Genomic DNA, 23,013 nt, shown 5'->3' with positions numbered 1-23,013 from the left:
CTAATGGTCAGTAGCAACAAGTATTGACAGTGACTATAAAAAAGTACAGTAGTTTAATGCAGTGTAGCTGTCGTTCAGCATTGTGTAATATTTAAGAAAGGACAGGGTGTATACTTTTATCAGTAACAGCACTTCAGCTGTTGTACAACAAAGCTATTACACTGAAATATGTCTTTTACCTTTTTAAACTGAAAACACAAGTCAGCTGAACTTATTTTTGCTATGTAAGTATTGGGACATGTGTGTAAGGTGAATGTTGTAACTGAAGTCAGATGTAAAGTATTTCAACAAAGAACATTGCAACAGGAAGCCATGAGGCAACCACAACATATATTTTAAATAGAAAAATTGTCTGAAAGGGAGATACTGATTTAAATTTTTTGCCTCATCAATGTTATTATCTGGCAACTGATCCTGATGATGTAAGTTATCCATAACCTACAAACGTTTGAAATATTTCAGGAAATTTGTCTATTTTTATGTGACATCACAGTCTTCAGTGGTCTATATTTATTTCACCATTGTTGACGAGTTCATGGAAAGAAGGGCATGATTAAGTCAAAATTATCTAGTTTTACTTACAAATGCTTTAATACATGTACGAAAAAAAGAGAGAGAGAGATCACTGTTATACAATTGTTACATTGGTAGCAATGGCAAGAAAGCTCGTAAAGGAGTTCATCTGCAGATAAGTGTAGCCCTACTTCTCCTCCTTGATTTCAATTGTAGTTGGCTCTGGGGAGGCAGGCGCTGCGCTCTTCACAGCGGGCACTCCAGTCTGGATCACAGGCACCACACGTTCGCCTGCTGCCACAGCCGTCTGTAACATGTCATTGTGCATAAAGAATAAATTTAAAAAATGTTGAAAAATAAAAGAAGATAAAATCATTTTTACACAAAGTCACTGGTTTCAGCACACAGCTTACTGTCTTTGACAGACTAATCAACAAATTAAAAAACATACTGAAGTGTTTTGATAATGATAGTTACCAAAGATCAGTGGCTACTATTGTTTGCTTTGTTCAGTCTAAATCTGGATAATTTTCTGACAGCAGAAAGCAATTATATTTGTTCATCAGTGGAGTGATAGATTTTTGTATGCATGGAATTACACAGTATTTTTTGAAACCTCTTACCCATTATCTTTTGTTAATCATTTTCTTGTTAAATGTTTTTCACTGTACATAATATTTTGTTGTTTTCATATTTGTATAAAATTCTCATTTTTTTCCCCTCATGTGACATGATCACCTTTCATTTATTTTTCTGATACAACTTTAACAGACCTGTACAGGTCTTACACTGTATGCCTCTGTAGTAAAACTGAGGGCTCAAATGATCCAGAGACACTTGTATCCTTTTCATCCTTTTCATCCTTCAATTAATCGAGTCACTGCAGTCTTTATAATCAGTTTCTTCTAAAGCTGTATTCATTAATTGATGTGAAGGAATGGAACAGAAAATGACCCCACACATCTATGAATGCATGTGATCAACAGTGTGGCAGAAAGTTGCATAATTTGCTGCAGGCGGGATAGGGCAAGAGGCTCCACACACCACTAGAGCACTCTTTTGAGCTATTGACACTACAAATATGCCAATTCACAGGGAGAAGTTTGCCATTTTGACCACTCATATCAAGTGCCCCATCATTGTCGGGGAAGACATCAAGCATGAAGAGATAAAAGTGGCCTGCAATAATTTTCACGTAGTCCACAGCTGCTCCCTGTGACTATTACTACTGGTTCCATGGAAGGTAAGACAAATGCCCCTCGTAGCATAATGCTGCCCCCACCGTCCTGTGCTGGTGCACGTTTCGAACAACTGTTCACCTGTATGAGGTGAGGTGTATACAGACACGACCATTGATCTAATGGAACAAGAAAAATTATTCATCTAGCTAGGCAACAGTTTTTCACTGATCAGTCTTGCTGATCCCATGCCAGTGAAATGGTAACTGATGTCAGTGCAATATCAGCCGCCATCCAGTCAGATGCACTTTAAAACGTACGCTGCCAGTCATGCCGCCACAGCTGCCAACATGGCATGAGGATGCTGCCATGAACGGTTATGCCACTGCCAATGAGATGCAAGCATCCCCTATCCAGAGCTCCAGCAGCGGGTCTACCTAAATTAAACATTGATGCACAGAGCCCATTTTGTGAGTACCGTATTTACTCGAATCTAAGCTGCACTTTTTTTTTTTTTTCCACGATCACTGCCTAGCCTGATATGCAGAGTGAGTAAACCTCAGATCACAGAACTTATGATGATTATGCCAAAATACCATTGCAGAACATATTAGTTTATTTTTACTATTCTTCACCTCCCAGCCCGCCCCCCCCCCCCCCCAAAAAAAAAAGAATGATCTAAAAGATCTGTATTTGTTGCCAATTACCATAGTGTGTTGTTATGACATCTTTACACATTTTCTTTTTCTGATCATCAGATGTATCCCTTAGATAATAAGAGAATGAATGTACCAAACGCCAAAAAAATAAAATAAAATAAGTTGGATCTGCAGAAAAGTTGTAAAATATTCACTGAAGACCTGCATATTGTCATAGTGGTCTGTGTAATGTGTGAAAGTGTCAAAGAAATGTTCAACGAATTTCAGCAGCAAATGCTACAGGAAAGGTGATGTGTATTGCGGACATTCTTACACTCCAGAAATGATAAACTCAGAAGAGCCACTTTGCAGAAATTCTGGATGCGTGAGGTGCCAAATTATCCTGCTGGAATTGCCCAAGTCTGTCAGAATGCACAATGGACATGAATGGATGCAGGTGATCAGACAGGATGGTCACGTACGTGTCACTGTGAGAGTCATATCTAGACATATTGGGGGTCCCAACCAATTGCACATGCCCCACACCATTACAGAGCCTGTACCAGTTCGAACATTCCCCTACTGACATGCAGGGTCCATGGATTCATGGGGTTGTCTCCATGTCCGTACATGTCCATCTGCTCGATACAATTTTAAATGAGACTTGTCCAACCGGGCATCATGTTTCCAGTCATCAACAGTCCAATGTTGGTGTTGATGGGCCCAGGTGAGGTGTAAAGCTTTGTGTCGTGCAGTCGTCAAGGGTACACAAGTGGGCCTTTGGCTCCAAAAGCCCATATTGATGATGTTTTGTTGAATAGTTTGTGAACTGACACTTATTGATGTCCCAGCATAGAAATCTACAGCAATTTGCAGAAGGGTTGCACTTCTGTCATGCTGAATGATTCTCTTCAGTCACCATAGGTCCCGTTCTTGCAGGATCTTTCTCTGAACACAGCGATGTCGGAGATCTGATGTTTTTTCGGCTTCCTGATATTCACAGTACACTCTTGAATGGGAAAATCCCCTCATCATGGCTAGCTCGGAGATGCTGTGTCCCATCGCTTGTGTGCTTACTATAACACCACTTTCAAACTCACTCATATCTTGATAACCTGCCATTGTAACAGCAGTAATTGATCTCCCAGTTGCACCAGACACTTGTGATCTTGTATAGGCATTGCCGATCACACTGCCGTATTCTGCCTGTTTACATATCTCTGTATTTGAATATGCATGCCTATACCAGTTTCTCTGGCACTTCAGTGTATATCTCATACAGTGGTCACAAGGTGCACCCTTACTGTACATTTAAGAGATTTATGCACTGGTACCATTTGCAATTGGAAAAAGGGAAGGGGCAAACTTATTTTGATACACAATAGGCCCTACAGTGGCATGTGGAATACCTATGGAGATGTAGTTTTAAAAGTATGTATTTGATGGTAGGTAAATACAGGCAGTCCAACTCACATATCAGTGGTTTTTAGGTTTGAAGGTAATAAATATACAGGCAGCAACCTACACAGATAACTCAGAGGCATACAAAGGTTGTCTCCTCTATGTTTGTTTCTCTTAAACTGAGTAAGTTCAGTTCAGACATGTAAGCTACACTGAGTAATTTCTGTTATGACATGTAAATTACAGAGGTGACAAATGTATAGCAGAAAGCCCAAGTGGTACTCTGATACTTGAAGTTACTTTTTGCCACTGTGACAGGAAGTTTCGTTATACACATCAGATGTGAGCACCAAAAGCAGACTGGTTAAAAGTATGGCACAGATTCTTTCTGAACATTGAAAATACATGTAAAAAATGTGGAACAGAATTGCATGTTTCTAATGAACAGCTGTAGAAAAGTTCCTGTACAATCCGAGAAAATACAATCCACAGGCTTGTGAAATTTTGTATGTCTAAAATCACTGTACCTGATCTTAAAATGCAGCATACAAAGTGCAAATCATAAAAAAGCCACTACCGAAGGACAAATCACAACAATACTGCTGTCCACATTATGTGTTGAGCCAAACTGTCAGGAACACTGCCTGCGAAAAATATTGTATTCCCCAACAAGACCACATTTCTTCTTTCAGAAACACTTAATACATGTTAACTTCCACATATGGGATAAAACAACATCCATGTGATGCCCAGAAACACATGCATAAGAGTCTGAGAATTAATGATTGCTGTGGAATGATGTGTAACATAATGAAATGAATCTCTCACTTCTGTGCTGTTGCAAAACTTTCTGACATTAAAACTGAGTGTTGGAGCTGTACTGAAACCTATATCCTTATAATCAGTAGTGTAAACCCAGCAAGTTGTGCAGCAGAGCTTCTGAGAAATTTGGAAAGTATGACAAGATGTTGGCAGATATAAGCTGTGATGTGGGCCACAAAGCATGTGTGAATAACTTAACTGGTAAGAGTATTTCACATAATGGAAAATTTCAAGGTGGAGTTTCAGTCTGATACACAGTTTTGATCTCTCAAAAAGTGCAGCATAATTATCAGATCATTTTTCTTCACAGTGAAGACCAATGCCGCATTAATGTAGTTAGATGATCTGACAGAATACACTTTTCCATAGCTTGCGCCATGCCACATTTACCCACAGTGCAAGTAGTTTTTAGACTCGGGGGTTTTTGATTAGGGTTTCTCAGCAGACTCGTTCTCAGCACAAAGAAATATATGTTATTTGAACATACAGAATGAAAGCCAGCAGCATTGTTGCTGACTTAGTGTATGGTTTGGGTTCAGTTTGAGAATGACTGTTACATTGCTTGTTGCAACTGTTACATTATTGTGTTTCACATTGCTTTGTATACAAGTTGACTCTGTCAGTTGTTATTAGTGTGGTAGAAAGTAGTATATCCAAGATTGAGTGGTGTGAAGAAGCCAAGAGGCAGGTATTTTTGTGTGTGAAAATCCAATGTTAAATTTTAACACAGTTTAATGAAAGTACTGATATGAGATGACAGAGATGATAAAGTTAGGAATGGAAGCAATATTTTTGTTGGTGTTGAAGCAATAACTTCCAACATTTGGAAATGAGGAGGACAGAGGAAAGCCCTGAAGAGAAGCATGGAGGAAGTTCAAGTGCGAGTGTCATGATAAAGCTATACGTTAAAGATGCAAACAGTGAAAACGTTGAGAAGACAGTACCTTCTTGGGGGCTGTGACAGTGAGGACGCCGTCCGAGGACAGGTTAGAGACAACAGCATCAACCTCGACGTCCTTCGGCAGCAGATATCGGCGCACAAAGTGCCGGGAGACAAAGCCGTGCTCGTCGGGTCGCTCCTCATGCTTGCCCTCGACGATGACTGCATTGCCCACCGTCTTGACTGTGATTTCATTGGGAGCGAACTGCTGCACATCCAGGCTCACCTGTCAACCATCCAACCACAGAATTTTTCCTACATTCTCCTCAGACTTACCACTCATAGTGATGCATTGAGATTATTCAAAATTCATATTAAGACTTTGAGTACCAGCTATTTCTGCCTAAAACGACCATATTTATGTATTTTTTTGTTTTAAGTACCAGTGCCCTTAGCATGAAACCACTGGTGATGTTGCAAGAAAGAGACATCTAGTTGTCCACTGAGGTACTTCTATGAATGTGCTCCATTGAAGCAATCATTTATAGTGTACAAAGCAACAGTCTGTGCAGAAATTGTGCTAAATGATTGTAGGAGATTGTGACATTTTTTTTCTTTTTTTTATTTCTTGAGGAGATCATTGACAGAGAAAGTTAGTACATCTAAAGTTATTGTAATGTAAAGTTGAATTTCTGCTACTGCTTTTATGAGTGGAGCCAGTATGTAGTTTCAATATAAAATTTATTAAATTTAGGCCCATTTTTGCTTGTTGTTTAGGACTATAATTTGTCTCGTATTATAAGTCCTTGGAAGTTTCAAGATGTGAGATTGCATCCAGGAAAAATGCAAATTTGCTTTTGAATACATTACATGAAATGATCGGTGCTGAAAACTGTATGTCCTAGTGGTTTAAAAGTAAAGCCACATCCTTAAAACAATTTATTGTTCACTTTTTGTTAATTTCTTCTTGTATTTGTTGCTTACTTTGAGAACAAAAGTTAATTTTGCAATAAAATTAAAATTTTATCCCAAGCAAAACAACCTCCTTAAAACGATTGAGGATTTACTTTTTGCCAGTTTCTTCCTTTATGCATTGCTTACTATGATAATGGTTTCTTTTGTGAAAAATTTTAAAATTATATTTATTTTCATGTTGTTTGGGCTTGAAGGGTTAAGTGGGAGTAGTAGTCTGATTAAAACACATTCAAGGAAACATAGTGGGCAGGCAGTGATGCAACTATAATGGCAAATGATTTTGTCCCAATTGTTCACACAGTCCTCTATCATCATAGGTATAATGTTTCTTCACCTTCCGTACATGAACTGAAAAGGGCTATAATAAACTTCAGATTTTTTGTTGGTGAATTGATGATGTAGTTTCATCTTCAAGTTAACTTGCTGTCATGCCAAAAATATTGCAAATTGATTAAAGCACTTATTGCTTTTGGCATATCAATCTCAAATACTCTTGTACCTTCTGTCATTTCTGTAGATGCATGCCTTGAAGTGAGTTTTTGAAAGAGGTTGCTTTGTAAGTAGACTTGTTACTTTTTCGTGTTTCTATTTGTATGAACATCTCATGTTTCCCACTTTCTTTTTCAAATCAGATAAAGTCACTATAAGTCTCCTTTTTACAATATATCTCTAGAAGAGCATTACATGCCTCATTTCTGTTGTACTACAGGGTTGACAAGTATTATATTACTGCAATCGCTGCACTTTTATCACCAGTCTCATACAAAGCCGTATTCATCAACTCATCTGAGACGAATGAGAATGGACAAAAGCTATTAAAGTGTGCAAATGTGGGTGTGGTGGTGAGTCCCACAGGCTGCCTTGAGTGAGAGGGAGACCTCACTGCATACGGGCATTCTTGTAAGGTATCGCCACTAAAGAGGTGCAAATCAACAGAGCAAAGTTGAACTGGTCGACTTTGTCAGGAGGTCAGGCTGTCCTGACCAACCAAGATTGGGAGCCAATTACTTAATCAGCCGACTAGCCTACACAGTACACAATATTTGGACCAACTCATCCAAGTCAGTACAGGGTTGAACAAATTCTACCGTTGTAACTTTCATGGCTAATTAGCCATGTATGTCAGCAAAAGCAAAGAAACTAACTGTATCAGGGTAAACTTCTTTAAGACGCAGTATTGTAGGCAGTGGCTTGCATTCACAGTGCTTGCAACATGATGAGATATGTGATACTAGCTTCTAAGGTAACTATGTTTCATTATCTTCCACTGGGAGATTTGAGACCACAGAAAGAGACGGATCACATCACCTTATAAGGAAGCGTGGAATTTACTGGCTTCTGGGTCGTTGGGGGAGGGAGAACAGAAGCCTTGCTATCCTGGAGAAACCCAAAAAGGGAGACCACATCTGGCAGTGATAGAGGGTGGGCGCATCAGCTGCCAACAACACAGATTAATGTACACTGAGGCGACAAATGTCATGGGATAGTGATATGTACGTGCACAGATGATGGTAGTATCGTGTACACACAGTATAAAGGGCAGTGCATTGGTGGAGCTGTAATTTATACTCGGATGATATATGTGAAAAGGCTGCACGAAGAGAATTAACAGACTCTGAACCTGGAATGGTAACTGGAACTAGACACATGGTACATTCTATTTCGGAAATTGTTAGGAAATTCAATACTCCAAGATAACAGTGTCAAGATCATGCCGAGAACACCAGATTTCAGGCATTACCTCTCTCCAAGGACAATGTAGTGGCCGTTGCCCTTCAGTTAACGACTGAGAACAGTGGCTATTTTGTAGAGTTTTCAGTGCTAACAGACAAGCAACACTGTGTGAAATAAACGTAGAAATCAATTTGGGACATACAATGAACACATTCGTTAGGACAGTGCTACGAAATTTGGCGTTAATCTATGGCAGCAGAAGACTAACGCAAGTGCCTTTGCTAACAGCACGATGTCACCTGCAGCACCTCTTCTGGGCTCGTTACCACATTAGTTGGACCCTAGACGACTGGAAAACCGTGGCATGCTCAGATGAGTGACGATTTCGGTTGGTAATAGCTGACAGTACGGTTCGAGTGTGGTGAACTTTCATGAACCTATGGACCAAGTTGTCAACAACGCACTGTGCAAGCTGGTGGCGGCTCCATAATGGTGTGAGGTGTGTTTACATGATATAACTGGGTCCTCTGGTCCAACTGAACTGATCATTGACTGGAAATGATATTGTTTGGTAATTGGGAAAACATTTGCAGCCAAACAGTGATGGAATTTTTATGGGTGACAATGCAGCATGTCATCAGTCCACAGTTGTTCACGATTCATTTGAAGAACACTCTGGACAGTTCGAATGAATGATTTAGCCACCCATATCACCTGACGTAAACCCCACATTTGTGGGACAAGCGAGAGGTAAGTTTGTGCATAAAATCCTGCACTGGCAGTGTTTTCGTAATTATGGATGGTTGTGGAGGCAGCATGGCTCATCATTTCTGCAGGGGACTTCCGACGACTTGTTGAGGCCATGCCACATCGAGTTGCTGCACTACACCGGGCAAAAGTAAGTCCAACGCGATATTAGGAGATGTCCCTTAAGTTTTGTCACCTCATTGTATATAGACGTATATTCTGCCACACAGTACTGAAAAATTTCTTTTGTGGACCTGTCTCACTCATGCGTAAAAAGTCGCCACGGCATTTTGGTTTTATTCACTTTTCCAGTCGAATTCAATTTAAAAAATGTCTTGACCTTCTAAACAGTTAGCTGACTCGTTAACAGCCATCTAGCGTATTCTTCGTAGCGATCAACAAAGTGGCAAAGGTGATTGGTCAACGATCCAGAGACCACATGCTGCCTACTGTGACAAGGGTCATCGCATGAAGACTTGAGATGAGTGTTAACTAGAACTCCGTGATGTGTACCTAAAGAGCATGTGTCCACCTGTGACACCTTACGTGAACTGCAGAACCATCGCAACCTTTTGCACTCCCGTGCCTTTGGCAGTAGCGTCATATGTGGTAATGTTGTATGGAAGAGTCATACTATCAGTAGAAGCCTTAACAATGCACGGCACTGAGAGTTCAGTTTATAGGTAGCTTTGAAGTTCCTCCTCTAATAAGCCTTATGGATTTTACGATTTGTCAGAACTGATACTGGTCCCATTGGGTCCCAGTATTGTTCAGATGAAGGCTAATCTTCTGACTAAATAAGGAGGCACCCAGTTTTGGGTGGTGAGATGGCTGGACCTCCAGTCCAAGCCAATTGGCTCGACTATTCTTTGTCGATCAGCACTGGTATAGTGTCGGTATCTCGTAAGAAGTGAGAAGAGGAGCAAGGAAACGGCCTGATCACTCACTCCCTCTCATCTGTGACAGCCGAGGTGAATTGTTGGCACATTCCTCTCGGCAACTGTTAGATCTGATTAATCGTAATGTGTGTATAGTTAGCCCAACGCCAAAGCCCTCCCCCTCCCACTCCCATAATGACCGACAAATTGTGCTGCATGCGTCAAACTGGTTTGGCCAGTGTCTAGTCACTCACTGATCAGTCTGGCCTGGCAACGGAAGACAGCAAAACGAAAGCTGAAATTTTAAATTTAGCATTTGAGAAATCTTTCACGCAGGAGGATCGTACAAACATACCGCCGTTTGAGTCTCGTACAGATTCCCGTGTGGAGGACATAGTGATAGACATCCCTGGGGTTGTGAAGCAGCTGAATGGGTTGAAAATAAATAAATCGCCAGGTCCTGATGGGATTCCAAATCGGTTTTACAGAGAGTACTCTACTGCATTGGCCCCTTACTTAGCTTGCATTTATCGCGAATCTCTTGCCCAACGTAAAGTCCCGCGCGACTGGAAAAAAGCGCAGGTGACGCCTGTATATAAGAAGGGTAGAAGGAGAGATCCTCAAAATTACAGACCAATATCCTTAACATCGGTTTGTTGCAGGATTCTCGAACATATTCTCAGTTCGAATATAATGAATTTCCTTGAGACAGAGAAGTTGCTGTCCATGCATCAGCACAGCTTTAGAAAGCATCGCTCCTGCGAAATGCAACTCGCCCTTTTTTCACATGATATCTTGCGAACTGTGGATGAGGGGTATCAGACGGATGCCATATTCCTTGACTTCCGGAAAGCGTTTGTCTCGGTGCCCCACAGCAGACTCCTAACTAAGGTACGAGCATATGGGATTGGTTCCCAAGTATGTGAGTGGCTCGAAGACTTCCTAAGTAATAGAACCCAGTACGTTGTCCTCGATGGTGAGTGTTCATCGGAGGTGAGGGTACCATCTGGAATGCCCCAGGGAAGTGTGGTAGGTCCGCTGTTGTTTTCTATCTACATAAATGATCTTTTGGATAGGGTGGATGGAAATGTGTGGCTGTTTGCTGATGGTGCTGTGGTGTACGGGAAGGTGTCGTCTTTGAGTGACTGTAGGAGGATACAAGATGATTTGGACAGGATTTGTGATTGGTGTAAAGAATGGCAGCTAACTCTAAATATAGATAAATGTAAATTAATGCAGATGAATAGGAAAAAGAATCCTGTAATGTTTGAATACTCCATTAGTAGTGTAGCGCTTGACACAGTCACGTCGATTAAATATTTGGGCGTAACATTACAGAGCGATATGAAGTGGGACAAGCACGTAATGGCAGTTGTGGGGAAGGCGGATAGTCGTCTTCGGTTCATTGGTAGAATTTTGGGAAGATGTGGTTCATCTGTAAAGGAGACCGCTTATAAAACACTAATACGACCTATTCTTGAGTACTGCTCGAGCGTTTGGGATCCCTGTCAGGTCAGATTGAGGGAGGACATAGAAGCAATTCAGAGGCGGGCTGCTAGATTTGTTACTGGTAGGTTTGAACATCACGCAAGTGTTACGGAAATGCTTCAGGAACTCGGGTGGGAGTCTCTAGAGGAAAGGAGGCGTCCTTTTCGTGAATCGCTACTGAGGAAATTTAGAGAACCAGCATTTGAGGCTGACTGCGGTACAACTTCAGTGCCGCCAACTTACATTTCGCAGAAAGACCACAAAGATAAGATAAGAGAGATTAGGGCTCGTACAGAGGCATATAGGCAGTCATTTTTCCCTCGTTCTGTTTGGGAGTGGAACAGGGAGAGAAGATGCTAGTTGTGGTGCCACGCAACGTATGGTGGATTGCGGAGTATGTATGTAGATGTAGTGCTGTCACGTACCTGGAAGCGATCCTTGTCGACGGCGATGGCTGATGTCCCAGAGTCTTGCCTGGCGAGCGATCGCCAGGGCCTGAGGTAGCCTGTGGGCCTGAGCAGCGGGCTGCGCACACCCAGTCCAGACAGCAGCTCATCCCTGGACAGCCCCAGGCCGAAGTGCTGGTCCAGCAGGCGGCCCGTGCGAGGCTCCCAGTCGTCCCACCAATCGCGCCACAGCAGCGGTACCACGGACATCTGCTGGCACACCAGACATCAGTCAAGCACAGGACTAATTAAAAATGCTAGTACAAACAATAATAATGCTCTAAAACAGTGCACTCGACTCATACTCGACAAAATGTCCAGACACTCTGTGACCAAAATGGTACTGAAACAGAGGATGACAGACTAAAGGCCGAAATACGAGGGTTGTTTTTTAAGTAAGGGCCGTTCGCGCGTATAGTACCGTAGTTCGCGCGGACGCCGCAACAAGCCACCGCGCCACTTGCCGGCATCCTTCCGTTCACACTGATGCAAGTTGCAGCTCTGTAGCTGACGTGTACGCATCGCTGTGCTACTGTATAATGTTTACGATTATTGAATCGCCTGCCGCGTGTGAGATACGGTCAGTGATACGTTTTTTGACCGCGAGAAGCCTATCAGCTGCAGAAATTCATCGTCAGTTAACAGAAGTTTATGGCTTGAATGCAATGAGTGAAGGTAAAGTGCGTCAATGGGTTAGAGAGTTTAAAAATGGCCGTCAAAACGTCCGTGACGAAGAACGCTCAGGCCGGCCCTCTGTGATCACTGATGATTTGGTGGCTGCAGTCGAAACAGATTCGTGAGGACAGAAGACTCACAATTTCCACTCATTCTTTCGAATATCCACAAGTTTCAAGATCGGTTTTGTACAAAATTGTGTCTGAAAACCTAAACTTTAAGAAACTGTGTTCTCAGTGGGTACCCAGACTCTTCACAGAGGACAACAAAGGGAAGAGATTTGCCACTTCATTGGACTTTTTGATTCTTTACGAGGAAGAAGGGCATGACATGTTGAGTCAAATTGTCACTGGAGATGAAACATGGGTATCTCATGTCAGTCCCGAAAGCATGGAATGGCGACACACAACCTCACCTGTCAAGGTCAAAGCCAAACAGACGTTGTCAAAGCCCAAGATTATGGCAACTGTGTTCTGAGACCGGCGCGGTGTTTTGCTAGTGGACTTTATCCCACGAGGAACGACAATCAACTCAGATGCCTACCGTGCAACTCTAAAGAAGCTCCGCAGAGCAATTCAAAACAAAAGGCGCGGCATGCTGACAAAAGGAGTTTTGCTCCTGCACGATAACGCTAGGCCTCACACCTCTCAAAAGACTCGGGATTTGATTAATTGTTTTGGCTGGGAAGTTTTGGACCATGCACCATACAGCCCCGACCTTGCTCCTAGCGATTTTCACCTTTTCCGGTACCTGAAACACCATCTTGGCGGGGAGCGCTTCAATGACGACGATGAAGTGAAAACGGCCGTGAACTCTTGGCTGTCGGAGCAGGCGGCCGAATTCTTTGAAGAGGGAATTAAAAACTTAGTTGTACGGTATGACACGTGCTTAAGTAAATAAGGCAACTATGTAGAAAAATAGGTAAAAGTGTGTAGAATCAAAAAACAAAAGTTTTTTTACAAAAATATTTGTATTTTTTTAAAAAATAAAAACGGCCCTTACTTAAAAAACAACCCTCATACTAAATGTCTTTTTCCAAAGCTGTTTTACAGAGGAAGACTGCACTGTAGTTCCTTCTCTAGATTGTCGCACAGGTAACAAAATGGTAGACATCGAAATAGACGACAGAGGGATAGAGAAACAATTAAAATCGCTCAAAAGAGGAAAGGCCGCTGGACCTGATGGGATACCAGTTCGATTTTACACAGAGTACGCGAAGGAACTTGTCCCCCTTCTTGCAGCAGTGTACCGTAGGTCTCTAGAAGAGCGTAGCGTTCCAAAAGATTGGAAAAGGGCACAGGTCATCCCCATTTTCAAGAAGGGACGTCGAACAGATGTGCAGAACTATAGACCTATATCTCTAATGTCGATCAGTTGTAGAATTTTGGAACACGTGTTATGTTCGAGTATAATGACTTTTCTGGAGACTAGAAATCTACTCTGTAGGAATCAGCATGGGTTTCGAAAAAGACGATCGTGTGAAACCCAGCACGCGCTATTCGTCCACGAGACTCAGAGGGCCATAGCCACGGATTCCTAGGTAGATGCCGTGTTTCTTGACTTTCGCAAGGCGTTCGATACAGTTCCCCCACAGTCACATAATGAACAAAGTAAGAGCATATGGACTATCAGACCAATTGTGTGATTGGATTGAAGAGTTCCTAGATAACAGAACGCAGTATGTCATTCTCAATAGAGAGAAGTCTCCCGAAGTAAGAGTGATTTCAGGTGTGCCACAGTGTCGTAGGACCGTTACTATCCACAATATACATAAATGACCATGTGGATGACATCGGAAGTTCACTGAGGCTTTTTGTGGATGATGCTGTGGTATATCGAGAGGTTGTAACAATGGAAAATTGTACTGAAATGCAGGAGGATCTGCAGTGAATTGACGCATGGTGCAGGGAATGACAATTGAGTCTCAATGTAGACAAGTGTAATGTGCTGCGAATACATAGAAAGAAAGATCCCTTATCATTTAGCTACAATACAGCAGGTCAGCAGCTGAAAGCAGTTAATTCCATAAATTATCTGGGAGTGCGCATTAGGAGTGATTTAAAATGGAATGATCATATAAAGTTGATCGTCGGTAAAGCAGATGCCAGACTGAGATTCACTGGAAGAATCCTAAGGAAATGCAATCCAAAAACAAAGGAAGTAGGTTACAGTACGCTTGTTCGCCCACTGCTTGAATACTGCTCAGCTGTGTGGGATCCGTACCAGATAGGGTTGATAGAAGAGATAGAGAAGATCCAACGGAGAGCAGCGCGCTTCGTTACAGGATCATTTCGTAATCGCGAAAGCGTTACGGAGATGATAGATAAACTCCAGTGGAAGACTCTGCAGGAGAGACGCTCAGTAGCTCGGTACGGGCTTTTGTTGAAGTTTCGAGAACATACCTTCACCGAGGAGTCAAGCAGCATATTGCTCCCTCCTACGTATATCTCGCGAAGAGACCATGAGGATAAAATCAGAGAGATTAGAGCGCGCACAGAGTCATACCGACAATCTTTCTTTCCACGAACAATACGAGACTGGAATAGAAGGGAGAAACCGATAGAGGTATTCAAGGTACCCTCCGCCACACACCGTCAGGTGGCTTCCGGAATATGGATGTAGATGTAAATTCTACACTATAAAGGGTGACATAAAAGTCCGTCAACATTTGAAAACTAGTTGGCGGAATAACATAGGTAGGGAGGTAAAAATCGACACACATGCCCGAAATGACATGGGTTTTATCGAACCCAAAAACGAGTGCAAAAACTGGCCAGCAGTTGGCACTTAACAGCAACACGTCAGTGGCACTGCGTGAGAATCGTGTATAAAATGAACTCTAGAGAGAGAAGGGGAATCAGATCATTTGAACCCCTTAGTTAAATGAACTTTCCGCCACCGTAACATACATCCCAACACAGTCAATTATGCACAGTATGTTGCATCCACCCCAAAAACTTTGAACGTTTCTAGCTTCCTAATTACACTAGATAGACATTAAATTGAAAGTGATTTTTACACTGTTGGTTTAAATACATCAGCCACACATTGGGAAACGTAACGTTCTATTAAAAAGAATTATATCTCGTTGCTGTAACTCTCTGGAAAATAACTAAATAAACCAATGCTCATAGCTCTGCAAAAAGAGTAACGTTTCTTGCCTTTACGTATCTAAATAAGTACTTCTGTCACTTATTGTTTTGTAAGATACAGAGGAAAAACATCACATCACAATACTTTGGCATCTATACATAGGCGCCTACGAGAAAAAGGATCGTTCCGTGCCCGTCCAACCTTACTGTCGCTTGAGGCATGTCGCAACACTCGATCTAGAAGAGAATGAATATATTTTCACAGACACAGAGGTAAGTGACTTAACTAACCGAATAAATATTAGGTACATTATCACTCTGTGACGAATCGCCAGAGACCGAGTCCCTTGCACCGAAATAGTCAGAAGATATCGCTGAACAACCTCTGAAATTTTGTCAGTGAAGTTCAGATTAACTGCATAGGTTTATAGCCAGAAATTCATCTAACGGTGAGTGGCGGGAGGTACTTCCGGAATCACTATCATTCCTCCTCTCACCCCCCCCCCCCTCCCACCTCCTCACCCCCCACGCCCAATTCCATTTTATGATTCGCGAATGATGCGTGGAAAAAAGAATGTCGTAAATCTCCGTGTTATGTATAATAAATCCTATAACTTCCTCGTTATGATTACTTTGCGAGGCATATACGGGGTTTTGAAATATGTAGAAATCTCTAGGGAATGGATAGAGCATTTAAAAAGAAACAAAATAATTCCATATATGTGCACATATGGGTAATTTTTTTATTTTCTTAGTTACTGGCAATTTTTTTGCCTTGTTTCTGTCTTAATGTTTTCATATTTCCAGCTTGGCTCTACAGGTATTTTTTTCTTTTCAAATGTTCTTTTCTGAAGGCTAAATGAAATGCTCAAAATGTCTTCCATCAGCTCTACCACAAGCTTCTAGACGCCGCATCATGGACTGTCTTACTCACTCCCATATTCCAGATGTCTGCTGTATCTGCCGAAATTCTTCTTGAACATGCTGACGAAGAATGTTTATATTCGCAATAACTGTTGAATACTCTATGCCTTTCAAATGCACCCAAAAATAAAAATCCAATTTACTGACATGAGGAGATCGAGAATGCTAAGATGTTGCTGCCCCACGGCATGTCCAGTTATTTGGGCAATGCTGATTTAAAACTTCTTGCCTGAAGAGCAAAATGAGGTGGTGCCCCATCGTGTTCGGGGGCAATTGTAGTGGAACGTCTTACAGCAAAATATTTAGATGTTTCATTAAAAATTCAGTACAAGATGCTCCAGTCAGTGTTCCATGGAAAATGAAAAGTCCAGTACACTTGTCTCCAATAGTGCCAGTCCACACAGTAACTCTAAACTGCTATTGATGTCTTGTTTCCAAATCAGCGAAAGGATTCTCATCCGTCCATAAATCAGTATTATGAAAATTCTGAACATTCATGGTAAACTTTGCTTCACCATTGAATAGTACGGTAGATAGACAAAAAGCCTTTTCTTCATTGAAAATCTGTTTCAGTAAGACCTTGCACACTCTGAAGGCGGCACAGATAAGGGAGTTGTTCTCGTTACGTTTTACACACAGTCACATAACTCACATTCTCAGTTTCTGCGGTTTCTCTTCTACTGCTGCCAGTATTGTCTTCACTGCGATGAAGTACTCGATCTTCTAAATCAGGTGTTCCAACACTATTTGGTCTTCCACAATGAAATGACCATTGTTCGGCAAATGTCAATTATGATATCTTTCAGCATACAAACGTCTGGCTTCAGGCACATTGCAATTTGGGCATGTCCATACATCAGATGCATGTCCCCTATGTACTGATTAGAATAAGTACATTGCAGCCAGACTTGTACAGTAGACACTAGCCCGATAACAATACGGCCGAGCAGGCGTCACGCCCGTGACTGTACAGTCAGAAGCAACACGTCGCCACTGAATTCTCTCCATTCTGTGACGTCGCTCTCCAGCTGCGGTCGTTAATGAACGTTTTTTCAGTGGCGCCCCTCTCGGAAATAGCCGATTCAGTTTCTGGTGGGGGAAGAATGTTCAGTACGCAGCTCACACCTGTCCAACAAGAACTGTGGAGTACGCTTTCTTTACTTATAGTATTCTCAGTACTAACAGGAGTTGTTTATTTACTAGTACCGTGACAACTGAGATAAAGGCTCTGACTTAACACTTATAAAGAAACAACATTTTAAAAGAAAAAAAAATACCTGCAAAACCAAGCTGGAAACTTGAAAAGAAATTGAAACGAGACAAACATGTAATAACAAGAAAATAGTGTCTGTAATTATGAAAATAATGAAAACTTAACACCTCTGTATCTGAACATTTTTGCTTCTATTGGAGTCCTCTGCCCATTCCGAGGAGGTTTCTCACATTTTAGCCAATGCGCTGTATTTTGGAGGAAATAATGTGCTACCCAACTCTTGTTGGAATGTACCCGCTCAGAACATTAACAGCATACTTCGCCTTGATGCGCAACGCCTCTCTTGTAGCTTCTGCCACTGTAACTTGATGAGCATTTGTGTAACACTCTCGTGCTTTCTACACACTTAAAAAATTTGCATCACCCCAGTTTCCAGAACTCCTGAAGCGAGATGTTGACTGTGGATATTGCATCACACGACAATCCCTTTGACTGTTGAGAGAGGTCACTAAACCCTCCCAAAGATGTAAACAACCATGCATGATAATAGGCGGAGGGGTTCCGACAGCCGATTAGTTCCAGTCATTCCACCAGGAAGGAGGTACACGGCTCGTGTTGTCTGTAGTCCAACCATGCCTAGACGGTCAATACCGTGGTTCGATCGTGACCGCGTTGTTACTTTGTGTCAGGAAGGGCTCTCAACAAGGGAAGTGTCCAGGCGTCTCGGAGTGAACCAAAGCGATGTTGTTCGGACATGGAGGAGATACAGAAAGACAGGAATTGTCGATAACATGCCGCCGAAGGGCTACTACTGCAATGGATGACCGCTGCCTAAGGACTATGGTTCGGAGGAACACGTACAGCAACGCCAACATGTTGAATAATGCTTTTCGTGCAGCCACAGGACGTCGTGTTACGACTCAAACTGTGCGCAATAGGCTGCATTATGTGCAACTTCACTCCCGACGTCCATCTTTGCTACCACGACACCACGCAGCGCGGTACAGATGGTCACAGCGACATGCTGAATGGACCACTCAGGATTGGCATCACGTTCTCTTCACCGATGAGTGTCGCATATGTCTTCAACCAGACAATCGTCGGAGACGTGTTTGGAGGCAACCCGGTCAGGCTGAAAGCCTCAGACACACTGTCCAGCGGGTGCAACAAGGTGGAGGTGCCCCACTGTTTTGGGATGGCATTATGTGAGACCGACGTACGCCGCTGGTGGTCATGGAAGGCACCGTAACGGCTGTGCAATACGTGAATGCCATCCTCCGGCCGATAGTGCAACAATATCGGCTGCGTATTGGCGACGCATTCATCTTCATGGACGACAATTCGCTCCCCCATCGTGCACATCTTGTGAATGACTTCCTTCAGGATGACATCGCTCGACTAGAGTGGCCAGCACGTTCTCCAGACATGAATCCTATCGAACATGCCTGGGATAGATTGCAAAGGGCTGAGGGATGTACGCAGAATCGCCGTTGAGGAGTGGGACAATCTGGACCAACAATGCCTTCCTGAACTTGTGGATAGTATGCCACAATGAATACAGGCATGCATCAGTGCAAGAGAACGTGCTACTGGGTATTAGAGGTACCGGTGTGTGCAGCAGTCTGGACCACTATGTCTGAAGATCTCGCTGTATAGTGGTACAACATGAAATGTGTGGTTTTCATGAGCAATAAAAAGGGTGTAAATAATGTTTATGTTGATTTCTATTCCAATTTCCTGTACGGGTTCCGGAACTCTCGGAACCGAGGTGATGCAAAACTTCTTTTGATATGTGTATAAGAACCTGTGAGTTACAGTTCCTTATGATTTTTTCAATGAATCTCAGCCTGGCATCACCTGTCTTACAGCTAGTTTCATAATTTCGTTCCACTTACGATCGCTGCGGGCAGTTGCTCCCAAATATTCTACGAATTCTACTGTTTCCGTTAATTAACTGTCAATAAAGTAATTGAAGAATAATGGGAGTTTCCGTCCATGTATACACAATACATTACACACATTCAGAACCGTAATGAGGTGATCCTTCGACCCTGGCAGAACTGCCAAAACTGCGCCCAGTCCCCCCTCCCCCTCCTCCCCCCAAAGAGAAACTACCATTCTGTAATTTTTTCTACGCAGATAAACAATTTTTATAATTTTGTAAGTTGGTATGTACGTTTAATAAAAACAAAGCATTATTCCTCCGATAATATATTCGCTAGATGGCCGAAAGGGTTAACGCGCCGCTTCCGGATTTGGGGAGGCCAACCGACCAGACTGGATGTGATTGTTAAAAGAGGTTTCCCATAAGCCAGTTAGGTGAGTACCGGTCTAGTACGCACGTCCCGCTGCAGGTACACGCTTCGCAAACATTTAGAAAACTTTCTCACATTTGGACATGAGATTTACTCTATACGTAAACAGATGGGTCACAGGTTCCTTCCCTGAGGTAGCAGAGAAGTCAGGAACACCATGCGGCCACCAACTGTCACTAAAATTGCAAAAACCAGTATAATAATGCCGATCACATGGAGAGACAGAGAAAACGGCAAGGAAAAAAGAGGAATATCCCCCCCCCCCCGCCATAACAAAATTAATCAGTCGTAGAAAAATTATTCTTGAATTATTTTTCGAATTACACCGCGCGGGTCATACGAACCGAAACTGGGCAGCAGCAGAATTATATATCGCATCCAGCTTTTTTTGCTTTCTTCCTTCATTGTCGCGCTTCGCTCCAATCCTCGGTCGGTAGAGTTAAGAAAGCATCAAAAGAATACGGTCAAGTAACATTGGCTTCTGCACTCGCTCACCGACCTACGAAATCCTACGATACCGTACCGAAGCACTAGCCAGAACTCCATTGGTGTACCTCAGCGCGCTGTGTAGACTGCAACTGTGTGAACCAAGCACCCTGTTGACACACAAATTTGCTCGGTAACAATAGTTTCTTTCCATGATGCTGTTTGGTCGAAATGACACTGTAGAAATGTTACTGTGACTATAGCGTGCGGCCCGCATCTCGTGGTCGTGCGGTAGCGTTCTCGCTTCCCACGCCCGGGTTCCCGGGTTCGATTTCCGGCGGGGTCAGGGATTTTCTCTGCCTCGTGATGGCTGGGTGTTGTGTGCTGTCCTTAGGTTAGTTAGGTTTAAGTAGTTCTAAGTTCTAGGGGACTTTTGACCACAGCAGTTGAGTCCCATAGTGCTCAGAGCCATTTGAACCATATAGCGTGCGTTTACAGCCGCGGGCCAAAGGAAAGGCCTCGTCTGGTAGAGTCTATGACAGAGACATAGGCACTGTGTTCCATCTGTGCCTGCGCCCTAGTTGGACCTCAATACGGCCCTGCGTAAGCTGCAGCTTCGCATTTTTCACATTAACAAACTGTTACCAGAGTTGAAAGAAGCGATAAATGAAATAAGAAAATCCGTGCACAAATGTACCATTCAACACTAGATGTTTGGTTTAGAAATCTAGTGCTTAACGAGTAACCCACCGAGGCACACGTTTACTGCCAGCTAAACTATAGTACGGGCCTACTGCTTTTCACAAAACTTATAGCAGTCGCGAACAGTAAGTTGGCTGCTACAGCTGCAAAAATTTCAGTGAAAGCACCGCTCCAAGATAATGCAACGAGCAAATTCATTACATCGTCTGCTAAATAGTAACCGCCGTGTAGGATCGCGACACTCTGACCGCAGAGACATCTCTTGGTGCCTTCGGTAATCCAAAGTGTCAGCCAGTTTCTTCCTGGCGGAACGCTACTAGCCAGGCGAAACTTACCTCTGCAGTTGCTTGTCGTTAGAACGCGTCGAAATTACTGCCAGACCGTGGGGTGTGTCCGCGTTCTTATAGGGCCGCGGTGGAGCCTTCGAGAGCGCGTGCGCCCAGGAATACCGCGACGACTCAGCGGCTGCCGAAATTAGCCGTGCCCTGCGCGCCTGTGCACACCGGCAGCTGGGCGCTGGCTGCCGCGTGACGTCACGCGGGGTGACGCTGCGGCCGGCTGTCGTGTCAGCCCGTGTGGCGGCTGGCAGCCGGCGCGGACAACCCCCTCTGTCTGCAGCTGCCGCGTCTTCACGTCGCGAGCCTGCCGACAACACGCGTAAGAGGGCGAATCAAACTGAAACCTTAATTATGCATTGTTAAGCAAAAGAAGCAATACTACGATTGTAACTGCCGATGTCGCTGGGTCAATATGGGAACACAGAGGGGTCGTCTGCTTCGGGGCCCAGTGTTCAGAAGTGAACGCTGAACGGTGTGGGCCGAATCGCTCCTGTCTACAACGGCATTGTACTGTGTCGTCAGATCTGCCACAGACTGCTTTGACGAGGCGCGCAGCCCTCCGGCATGTTGAGGCCTAATAGTCCAATACCATGGCGCCTACTCTCACGGATGGATCTAGGACTCGGTTCTGAGAGAGATTACACTTCGTTACTGTCTTTATCTCCTCCCCTCATCCCTCCTTCCAAATGTAACTTGCCATCTCCCTGTCGCAACCTGCCACGGGTACGTACGGCTTCAACAGTTACAAAATTAAATTATATAAAATATGTTAATTCCCTCAGACTTCAAGAAGACTATAATAATTCCAATCCCAAAGAAAGCAGGTGTTGACAGATGTGAAAATTACAGAACTATGAGTTTAATAAGTCACAGCTGCAAAATACTAATGCGAATTCTTTACAGACGAACTCGTAGAAGCCAACCTCGGGGAAGATCAGTTTCGATTCCCTAGAAATGTTGGAACACGTGAGGCAATACTGACCCTACGACTTATCTTACAAGAAAGATTAAGGAAAGGCAAACCTACGTTTCTAGCATTTGTAGACTTAGAGAAAGCTTTTGACAATGTTGACTGGAATACTCTCTTTCAAATTCTGAAGGTGGCAGGGGTAAAATACAGGGAGCGAAAGGCTATTTACAATTTGTACAGAAACCAGATGGCAGTTATAAGAATCGAGGGACATGAAAGGGAAGCAATGGTTGGGAAGGGAGTGAGACAGGGTTGTAGCCTCTCCCCGATGCTATTCAATCTGTGTATTGAGCAAGCAGTAAAGGAAACAAAAGAAAAGTTCGGAGTAGGTATTAAAATCCACGGAGAAGAAATAAAAACTTCGAGGTTCGCCTATGACATTGTAATTCTGTCAGAGACAGCAAAGGACGTGGAAGAGCAACTGAACGGAATGGACAGTGTCTTGAAAGCAGGGTATAAGATGAACAACAACAAAAGCAAAACGAGGATAATGGAATGTAGTCGAATTAAATCGGGTGATGCTGAGGGAATTAGATTAGGAAATGAGACGCTTAAAGTAGTAAATGAGTTTTGCCATTTGGGGAGCAAAATAACTGATGATGGTCGAAGTAGAGAGGATATAAAATATAGACTGGGAATGGCAAGGAAAGCGTTTCTGAAGAAGAGAAATATGTTAACATCGAGTATAGATATAAATGGCAGGAAGTCGTTTCTGAAA

The 23,013-nt window shown here is 43.1% G+C and overlaps 1 protein-coding gene across 1 annotated transcript; it reads right to left on the bottom strand.

Annotated features, from left to right (window-relative positions):
• Positions 1–572: 572 nt before the first annotated feature.
• On the bottom strand, positions 573–21,460 carry LOC126191058 (protein lethal(2)essential for life-like). The gene is made up of 4 exons (XM_049931770.1): positions 21,323–21,460; positions 11,620–11,850; positions 5,497–5,718; positions 573–820 (listed from the first exon to the last, which is right to left on the bottom strand). Exons 2-4 carry the CDS (start codon positions 11,848–11,850, stop codon positions 701–703), a joined length of 573 nt encoding a protein of 190 aa, XP_049787727.1. The 5' UTR covers positions 21,323–21,460; the 3' UTR covers positions 573–700.
• Positions 21,461–23,013: the final 1,553 nt, after the last annotated feature.

The sequence above is a fragment of the Schistocerca cancellata genome, chromosome 6, assembly GCF_023864275.1.
Source record: "Schistocerca cancellata isolate TAMUIC-IGC-003103 chromosome 6, iqSchCanc2.1, whole genome shotgun sequence".
Taxonomy (NCBI): domain Eukaryota; kingdom Metazoa; phylum Arthropoda; class Insecta; order Orthoptera; family Acrididae; genus Schistocerca; species Schistocerca cancellata.
The sequence above is the reverse complement of the archived record's forward strand: the minus strand, read 5'-3'. Positions and strand labels throughout refer to the sequence as shown.